Raw genomic sequence first — 11,150 nt, forward strand, 5'->3', positions numbered from 1 at the left:
TTGAACGAAATTAACATTTGCATATTCAACTATACAATTGTAAATATAAATTGGTAGTTAAATTCTTGTAAGTGGCTAAGTTCCCAATTGGTTTGAACTATGCTCTGTGAATTCGGCCCTAAAATTTTTATTATATGCTTGAAACATGAGAAATGACTGTCGTAATACAATTTCTAACTCGAATAAGACCAATAAATAAAAAATATATACATACATACTTATTTGGTGAAAATTAATAGCCGAGAATGTGTAATCTTTATTACTTACCTTTTTCAAATGCCACTGTATCCCAGAACGCGTGTTTAGCGGTATCATTGCGGTCATCATAATCTGCAATGCGTAAACTTTCGGAAGCATTAATCAGACCACTCGTAGTTTCAAAGCGTAGACCAGCCTATAAATATAAAAAGATCTTCATGTATATATGGACATACGTACTAGTAATTATCTAACACTATAATTCACTATTATGTATACATATCAGTTCGTAATACCAACATATTTAAAAGCTTAAACAGACGGCAGCGTTTATCCGGACTAACTCGGACTTAATCCGGATCAACTGCAGTTAATTCCCGAGTTGATCCGGATCAACGCTGCCGTCTGTTTACGCTTTAAGAGTGTATTAGGTGCCTTCCATCGCTGGTAAGGGACATATCGTAAGATTTTTTTTTTTAAAGTAAAGACAGAGTAAAAAGTTGTACAACAAAGTATCTTCTTGTATTAGATTACGTTTTATTGGGGAGATACTGACCAAAAAAGTTAATTGTAAAAACCAATATTTTTAAAGCAAACTTTCTAATATGAACGAAATCGGATCATAAATACTGGTTTCCCAAGAAATCGACTCGTGCGCCACCTATCGGCAAAAGTTTTAGTGAAGTTATTCCCCTTCATGTAGTTAATATACTTTCTAAATATGAGACAAATCGAACTATAAATACGGGTTTTTCAAATATCGCGACTCCGGCGTCACCTATCGGAATAACTCATATTTTATATTGCATTGTCATCCGATTCTGAGTCAACTGTGAAGTCTCAAGTCTCTAGGTCATCGGGAAGTTGGTCAAAAATTTATTGTAAGATTTGCCCCTAAAAAAACATCATACATAAAAAATTGCAATTTTTCCGCGGGATTACAAAATTTATTATATTTTAAGACGGCCACCAAAATATTTCGGGAAAATATTAAGCGTGAGCTGCACCGATTTGAAAATATGTCCAAAAAATGAAGTTTTTTATGAATAAGAATAGTTTCTTAAAGAACTTTTTGAAAAAGTCCCCTCAGATGACAAAACAGATTAGGATTAAAAAATCTGCATAAAAATATTTAAAAATCTTTTCAACGGAATCGTAATAATGGGATTATTGATTCTGTTTTTTTTACTTTTTTCAAAGATTGATTTACGAAAAATTTGAATAACTGGGCCAAAACTATTCTGATTTAGACTTATGGGATCTCAGTAGAAAAGTATTTTCAAACTATTTTTTCCTTCTGTGCAAAAAACCTTATTCTTTTCCCTTTTTCTTCAAATTCCAACACATCTTAATTCAACTTTGAATAAGGTTGGTTCATCCTACCTTTCTCTTTTATTCTTTGAATGAGTTTATTAGCAAAGAAATAAAAAGGGTGAAAAAATACCTTTCCAATGATACCTCGCAAGTCTAAATCGGAAGAGTTTAGGTTCAGTTATTCAAGTTTTTCGTATACCAATCTTTGAAAAAAGTTAAATAACAGCATCAAAAATTTAACGATTACGATTCCGTTCAAAATTATTTTAAAATTAAAAAAAAAATGTTTATGCAAATTTTTGAAGCTTAAACTATTTTGTCATTTGAGGGGATTTTTTCAAAAAATCTTTAAGAAACTATTTTCATTCATAAAAAACTCTTAATATTTTTCCGAAATGTTTCGGTGGACATCTTAAAATATAATAGATTTTATAGTTCCAATGAAAACACAATAGCGATTTTTTTTTTGTATGGAGAGTGAGGCAGTCTAATGTACGTACATACATACAGAACAAGTCAAATAAAAGCTTGTAAAAACAGAAACTTGTTTTCTGAAATATTTGCGTTGTCCGAAAAATCCAAAATAAATTGCCTGTGTGTACGGAAGGTGAATCTTAGTTACAGTGTGTTATGTAAAATTTCTGCAAACTTAATGATAATTATGAAAAAAGCTTGTAAAAAATAACGTTTACGAACATCAATATTAGTTAAAACAACAAAAGTTACAAACACATTTATTTCACAAAAGTTTAAAGAATTATAATGAAATTGTTTTACGGGACTAAATAGTACGAAACATCTGTTTCATAAATTTAGAATTTGACCGCTTTACGCCCATTCACTGATATTTCATGAAAGTCAAATATGTACTCTGGGTATGGGCTTCGTTGATGTCCAGAGATGAAAATGATTGATGAAGCTATTTTGTTATAAAAAAGTTTGTCATTAGGTTAAATTAACCCAGCCAGCAAAAAATCCGAAAACCGATCCGAAAAAGGAAAAAAAGTTCACAGATACTCTTTCATGGTTCAAAAACAAAAAATAAAACATTAGTAAGCGCCTGACGGAATTCAAACCCGGCACCTTCTGGAAGCTAACAAATAGCGTCACGCTCCTCTGCACGCTCAGCCACTGCAACTACGTAAGCATGCTTTCGAATGTTTAGCTTGAACAACTAAAACCAATTTTTGCTTTCAAATAACATCATCTTTTTCGAACGTTTCAAACGTTTTCCGGATGCGGAAATGCTAGATAACTGTAGTTACACTTAGAAAAAAGAATTAGGTAAATATATTTCTCTCAACACATGATTTGGTTGTAGTCACATTATTTGGTTGTAGTTACCAAATCATATGTTAAGAGAAATATTTTTAGTTGACCTTTTTCTGTGTGTACGGAAAATTGTACTAGACTGCACTGTCGTCAAAATTTGCGTTTCATTGCTGGCTGGGAATTGAAAGACCAAAGTTATATGCTAACTTATGTACCTACATATGTACATATTTAAAAAACATTTCCGCTGAAACACGCTAAATGATTTTGTTGTTGTTGTTGTTGTTGTTGTAAAGTAAAATCTAGTGAAAATTCAATTTTGTCAAGAATGATAGAATACAAGAATGCTTATTCTGGCAGCGATGACGTATGGTAAGTATTTGAAAATAAACAAGAATGGAGGAAAAAGGAATCTGAAAAACTGTGCATTTTCGTAACTTTCAATTATTCGATAAGTTAAGGGGTTTAATTTTCTTAATGTGTAAAAATATATGAATTTTAGGAAAAATAATTAAAAACAAATATTAAAAATCGGTTCATTCAGTGAAAATATTACTTCAGTGATTTCCGGGGAAATAAGGTTGGTACGGAAGCACTTCCTATCGTAAATCGTTCAAAACGTCCTTCGTTTTTTCTTGAGGTGTGTGGTCCTGCATTGTCCTGTCGCAATAACGGACACTTATGCAATTTTCGAGACCGCCTGTTGCAGTGGTCCATTGAATAATTTCTTATGTTTTCACACCTTGTTTTCACAAAAAGAAAATGATTGTGATTGAGATTTTGCTGCGTCCTTCGTGGTTACAAAAACAGTGCTATGAAATCGCGTCTATATTAGTCGAACACCTAAATCAGACTGAACAATATTGCACTAGGTAGTTGCATAAACATATCAAGACTTGTCTGGCACTAATAACATTGCCTATAAGTTCTGCGTAATTCCCAGAACTTTGGAAACATTCCTCGTACATATAGATATGTATATCGTCACCTGGATAAATTAATATCGAATGTTACATTTGACAACTGTTGGGACATCGCAATTGAAGTTAGGAACTAAATTTTTAAAGACCGCAACGATAGATTTTCTCCGCAACGATAGATTTTTTGTTGTCGTTTATTGTAATAATATTGGCAACAATTTTGTAGGAATGTTGTATGGCATGCGACAAAGTGTGATAACTTTTTTTACAAAATTAACGATACACTTTTATTCAATATCTTGGAAACTTCAGGAGATACATATCTAAAACATATAACATAATTTGCAAGTTCTTGATTAGTTTAGTATAACTGCATTATTAACTAATTTTGGCCCAATTTTCACATACGACATTCATTTATCTGGGCGACGATGTAATCATTTTGCCATAGTTTACCTTCGACGTGGATACTACAACGAATTCGCTCTCATTATTTGGTGTTGGATCATCCAAGTAGTCACAATAGGTGGCATTGCAAATGCAAACAAAACCTTTTTTGTACATTCGCAGTTGGCATGGCGTATTTTCTTGCGTTGAGATCACTGAAATGATAAAATTTAAATTCTATCAGCAAATTAAGTAGATAATTGTTTTAACACCGATAGTCCTCTGCAATAACGGCACAACTCACGATTCAAAAAAATACCTTACTACTTTTAAGTGTCGCATATCTCTAATCCTTGCTACTTACTTTAGTAAGGATTAGACATGGATTATACAACAATTGGAAACATGAGACATTTAACAGTAATAAGGGATCGTTTTTTTGTGCCGTTATTTATGCTTAAATATCACAGCGAACGGCAGTGCGTGCGAGTGATGAAAGCAGCCACAGTAGCATGCTGAAATGACTCGCTTATATATACACGAGATTTGGAAGTTTTTATCCAGACGTCCAATCGACATGTTTGCGGTATCGTTGGAAAGGTCTTGCAGAGTGTTTCCTGAAAATATATTCAAGCTTCGTAAACGATTAACCGGATTCTTAAAAATTAGGCTAAAGTGTTGCGAAACAAACAACGTTTTTTTGCTTTTGCCGGTTTAAGGGGGCATGTGGGCACACCCAACATATTTAGTGTTATTCTATAGGCCAATACCTTTCAACCGATACCTTATATACTAAGTTCCGGCTACAAGTTGGAAGGAAAGATATAGAGGTAAATGTGTTTTGGTTCGTGTCTCCACTACAAGATGCTTTGGTATGTATGTGGCGACTTTCAGGAATTAAAGTACAAAAAAAACTAAGAAGGTTTTGTTCCAGGATGTTTTTGATTCGTACGCCTTTGTGGGCGTGGCTGTTGCCTGAAATTCGAAAAAATGCAATTTTTTAAACTACAACTGAGGCCGCACTAGTCAGTCCATGTCATGTGGATATCAGTAGAAGGGTCTTCAAAGAAGCTATCTAATGCTATCTTTTGTGTTTATAAAATATAAATATGTCATAACGTTACCGCCTGAACACTAAAAATCGGGCTGCTGAAAATATACATTTCGCGTATTTTCTCAAAAACTGGTCAGTCGATTTTATTCTAAGTTTCCACAAATNGAAGCTATCTAATGCTATCTTTTGTGTTTATAAAATATAAATATGTCATAACGTTACCGCCTGAACACTAAAAATCGGGCTGCTGAAAATATACATTTCGCGTATTTTCTCAAAAACTGGTCAGTCGATTTTATTCTAAGTTTCCACAAATCTAGCCCAAAATCTTAGCTTTCATCTGGCATACAGCTTATATCTGGGAAAGCTCTTGTTGTGGCGCTCCAAAAAGGGTCAAATGGTTAAAAATTAACATATCCGTCTAATTTGGTTACTTTAAGATATAAAAATAACATACCCAGTTCCCCGAAAAAAATTGCCCATTCCCCGATTGCCACTTAAACCGAAATTCCCTGCAAACCGGGAAATTTCCCGCTAGTTGACAAGTTGAAGGATGCAGCTGTGCTAATCAATTCGTATATGTCTTGGATACCACAATTTGTGTGTATTTTTGAGTTTTTTTCAGTCACATGCCGAAATTGTAACATTCTTCCCCATTTTAATTGCAGGTATGTACACAGTATTTAACTATGCTACATGGGTTTATCACCCGCACTTAACCTACCTGGTATTTACCTATAGTTGTACATAAATATGTATGTATGAATGCATTTAGTTCACCCAATGTGCCACTACTACTTACATATGTATAAATTGCCACTGAGCAAACTACTGAGAAAAAAGCATTAGTTTAATAGCACGAGTGCAACACCGTACACGTGATAGAAGTAAAACTTCTTAAAAAAAGCACATGCGTACACACCCGGTAGAAATCTTAACGAAAATTTAACTACGAGGCAATCAGACGAATACAGTTGTTAATTTTATCCAAAGTTGGGACCAAGTTGATAAGTTTTTATCGTTTCTCATAATTCTTTTTATTTTTAATTTTTTCGAAAACAAAGGATGTGATCATTATTTTTCGCTTTATTCCGTATTCGAAAAATTATATGTTTCAATGGACAAATCGATTTGAATACAAACTTTAGATTTAGATAATATTTTTAGCAATTTATTTGAGGAAAATAAAACATTTAGATTATTGTTTGTATTTTCATCGATTTTAAATTTGCTACCCCAAAATAATTGATATCAAATAAAACACGTCTTTGAGGTAAAAGTTTCGAGTGACGAAAGCTGAACTGAACACAAAAACAACACAAAATTTAGGATATCAATTTCGCGACGAAAATTATACGCATTTTTTTACTGCCTTTCAAACGTACGGAAAATCGTTTTTTATTTATTCGTTGCGAAATTCCGTGTACTGCTAGAAACACAAAATAAAAAACAGAAGTTTTGCAACGATTCGTATGAATAAAAAAGATTTTCCCTACGTTTCCAAGGCAGTTAAAAAATGCGTATAATTTTCGTTCGCGGTTGATACGATATATCCTTACAAATCATATCCATGCGTATGTAGGGTTTACCACTTTGTGCCTTCGGTATGCTTAAGGTTTTTGGATTCTCGTACATACTGATTTCAAGCCAATTTCTCGAATATAAGATACTGTCTTTTCAAACAGGTGGCAACCCTTTTCAAAATATATTCGAATTACAGCTTTTTTAAGCCTCTTGACATCCATTTTTTATTCCCGAGCGCACTTGTGCACAAGGGTATATCAATTTTGTTCACATAACGGTTGTTTGTAACGAATCGAGATAGATATAGACAAATGTATACATAAATGCTCAGAATGAATAGAGAAGTCGATTAAGCCATGTCTGTCTGTCCGTCCGTCTGTCCGTATGTCCGTCTGTCCGTCCGCCCGTGTACACGATAACTCGAGCAAAAATCGAGATATTATTGATATTTACAATAATTTTCAGACGAAAAATAAGAATATTATAAATTTTTAGAAAATGGGTGTTGCCACGCCCACTTATGGTTACATGTGCATATCTTGGTAACCGCTGCACCAATGTCTTCCAAACTTGGCAGAGTTGTTGGCCTTGGTACAGCATACTAAATGGCCGAAAATTTAAAAAATCGGACAATAACCACGCCCACATCCCATATAACGGTAATTTAGAGAAATACAAAATCTTCGATAAATCAGTAAATATCAAAGCTAATTTATTCAAAATTGATGCTTGCAACAATTCTTTACTAAGAAATACGTTTATGGTAAAATTTTGGAAAATGGGCGTGGCACCGCCCACTTGTCATCACATATATGTATATCGGTAACCGTTCTACCAATTTGTACCAAACTCGGTATTTTTATTGTGCTTGCCACATAAAAGCAAAACGTTGAAAATTATTGAAATCGGACTAAAATTACGGCCGCTTTTCATATAACGGTAAATTTCAGAAATGTTTGAAACTGCAATATTTCGAAATTTAAGGACGCTAATTTACTTAAAATTTATACACCCCGGCTTATCGTGTAGCGGTAGCCTTCGGAAAGGTGGAATACATATATTTAATACTTTCGCCGGGTATTTAATGTTCGGCTGCGCCCGAACTTACACCCCTATGCTGTAATCCGTCGTAGATTCGATTTTGCTACGAATCGTAAAATTGGTATGCTGAAATCCGCGTTGTCGTATCGTAATTTCGAAATTCGTAGGCAATCTTCGAAATTCGTAATGTTGGTATGCCTGAATCCGACGTAGCTGTCATTTTTATGTATTTGTCGGAAATTTTGTACGAATAGCAACTCGTGTCGGAGCGAAACAAATTGTTTTAAAATATCAGTCAAATAAAGTGTGTAAACGCAAAAATATGTAAAAATGAATATGAAAAAAAAATTTATTATTAAATGTTTACAAAATTAACAGATCGAAGATCACAACAAATCGCTCGCAAGACGAAAAACTGGTGGAATACATAAGCGAAAAGCCGGACATTGGTCGAGGCTTTGTAAAAGGAGCTAAAGAGGATGTGGTGGAATTTCGGGAAAGCGTTCTAAGAATTAAAGCGGCACAATATCTAGTGAAATGGAGGCCCTTAAAAGGAGGGAGCTTATATTTTATCATTTAAGCTAAATAGATCAGAACAATCTCTTAGCAATCTCCTTTGTATATTAATGCAACTGTAAGCTGTTCTTCCTCCTGGGATAAAAGTGCGCCGGCCACTGAATCCTTTGTATTCTACTTAATTAAGGAAAAGTAATTTCAAATATTCATTAAACTATTTTTTTTTCACTATTCACTGGCGATTATGTATATTTATTTTGATTTGTTTCTGCCAAAGCAGCTGAGTAAGATCTTCGAATTTCACTATTTTAGTTGGCAACGCCGTTGATAGTTACGATCGGATTACAGCATACAAATATTCGAATTTTCGGAACGGAGCTACGAATTCGTAACTACGAACTTACGGATTACAGCATACGGGTGTTAGATTTTCTTACTTGTTAATATAATTTTCAAACAAATAACTCCCTAAATTACAGTTGTGTTTGATTTTTTTAAAAGTCGGCGGCTCTCATCCATGGGTAGAGAATGGTTTAATATATCTCCATACCAAGTTCCAGTAATCTACAAAAATATTTCCTGAGAAATGCAGTATGAAATATTCCGTTTGTATGGGAAGTGCCACGCCCCCTTAACTAATCGAGATTAAATTTATCCTATATTTTAAGTTGGGCTAAATGACAGCAGTGTACAAAATTTCATGATGATCGGTTGAGTAGTTAAAGCGTGAAAGCGTAGCAAACAAACAAATTCACTTTCGGAGTTATAATATTAGTAAGGATACAAAAATTAAAGATACATATTTTACATACCCACAAAACCTGCTATTATACAAATCGTAACGAAGCACTTTATACAGTTTAAATGTTTTTCCATTGTGTTACCAGCTATGCTTACTGCAATATCATACTTCTACGCCACTTGTACTTCTACTAACCAGGTAAATAAGTCTTAAGCAGTTTTTACTGTTATAACGTCTAGTATTATCGGAAATTGAAATCAATAACACTCAGAAAGTTTGTTAGTGAATCATGAGAATTTTGGTTTTTTATTCGTTTATAACTTTGAGAACAGGTGCGCGAAAAGTATGTGGTTCATTGTTAATCTTAATCTAGCAGAGATAACGTTTATATGTGTATTTTAATCTACCCACTCAGTTTAAAGATCTTTTTTTTTTGGTGGCGGATTTTTGCCTCATTCCATATAAGCAAGAATTTCTTATGAACTAAAATGCGGGAGACCGTTAGCAACTATATTTAAAAAAATTAACGCAAGTTTTTGTAAATTGCATCATGGTAGATGTTACATATTTATTATGTGTGAAATATTAGAAAATATAATATCAAAATCGTATACCTGGTACTGTGATCAAGAAAGAATGAATAAATGAAAAATTATGAGGTATTTATTCTTCATTCGAAAGTGCTTAAAGGAAGAATACAAATTTATTCGTTATTTGAAATTACTTGAATGATGAATAAAAATTTATTCATGTGTTCATCATTCGAAAGTACTTGAATGAAGAATTAAAATTTATTCGTTATTTGAAATTACTTGGATGATGAATACAAATTTATTCATCGTTCAAAATTAGAAAAATTATGAATAAAATTTTATTTTTTATTTTAATAATAATTCATTCAAAAACGCCCATCCCTGCTGGCATGACCTCGAGTGTTCTGGCAGCGGGATTTTTATACCCGAGCGCAATTGTGCACAAGGGTATTATAACTTTGTTGTAATTATTATTTTTTTATTGATTTTTCTTTTGATTTTTAGACTTTCTCGTTTTCATTTTTATATAATTTTTACAAACTTATTTTATGTATATTTTTCCTTTTTATACCCAAGCGCACTTGTTCACAGGGCTATTAAAACTTTGTTCACCTAGCGGTTGTTTGTAACAGCCAAAACGAATTGAGATAGATATAGACAAATGTATACATAAATTATCAGAATGTTAACAAAAATCGATTAAGCGGTGACTGTCTGTCCGTCAGTCCGTCTGTGCACGCGATAACTAGAGTAAAAATTGTGATATGTTAACGAAACTTGGTATGTGTATTGAAAATGGGCAAAATCGTACGCCTACCTCCCATATAACGCACATTTCAGATATACGAAAACTGCGATATTCTAATAACTATGAAGATTATTCACTCAAAATTGTCAACAACAAATTCGTCAATAAAGTTAGCTAGCACGGATAGACTATAGCGAGTTTGGTTGAACCTCATTAAGTTCTTTCGCTTCGCCACTCGCTAACTGTATGCAGCTCTCAAGAAAACGGTCAAGAAAAAATTGCCATTGTATCGTGTGTGTGTGTGTGTCCAAGGAATTTTGGCATTTTTGATACTTCACAGCCTATTGCTTAACTCTTTCCTCAAGAAATAATGGAACGGGCATATATTTCTATTGCAAACCTGGATTGCCTTGTGCTCTTTTTTCATAAAAAAAACTTTAGAAAACCGTAGTACAAGGCGTAGCAAATTTCTTAAGAGCTGCGTACTGCCTCAAGAAAATTTTATGCAAGAAAAATTCTTAGCCATTTCTTGTACGTCATTTTATATGGACTTTTTGCTTTTCTTGAGAGCTGCATACAGGCCTTAAGGCGTGGAATTAAACGTGTTAGATGACTTCCTATGGTGCTACGGCGCGTATACGTTACATACGCAACTATGAGTATATGAGCATGAGTGGCAATTTTTTTACAACGCTTTTATCAACTTGCAATGTTGTGTGTCCAGAAACTTTCAATGTTGTGGATCCAGAAACTTTCAATGTTGCGTGTCCGACACCATAAAGCTTTGCTTTGAAAAGTTCCTATAAAAAAGCATAGTGCATAGGGCGACATCTGTAGTGAATAGGGCGAGGTAGATGACATCTCGATGTCCCCTATGTACTACGTTTGCTACAGCGGAAAT

The 11,150-nt window shown here is 33.6% G+C and overlaps 1 protein-coding gene across 1 annotated transcript; it reads right to left on the bottom strand.

Moving 5' to 3' along the window:
• Positions 1-267: 267 nt before the first annotated feature.
• LOC108379711 (uncharacterized) lies at positions 268-9,172 on the bottom strand (the record flags this gene model as incomplete). Its single annotated transcript, XM_017636065.1, has 3 exons — positions 9,039-9,172; positions 4,161-4,306; positions 268-394 (listed from the first exon to the last, which is right to left on the bottom strand). Coding segments are annotated over exons 1-3 (337 nt in total), but the record flags the coding sequence as incomplete, so codon positions are not given.
• Positions 9,173-11,150: the final 1,978 nt, after the last annotated feature.

Source organism: Rhagoletis zephyria, unplaced genomic scaffold, assembly GCF_001687245.7.
Source record: "Rhagoletis zephyria isolate East Lansing unplaced genomic scaffold, Rhagoletis_zephyria_1.1 Rzeph_scaffold_17153, whole genome shotgun sequence".
NCBI classification, from domain to species: Eukaryota; Metazoa; Arthropoda; class Insecta; order Diptera; family Tephritidae; genus Rhagoletis; species Rhagoletis zephyria.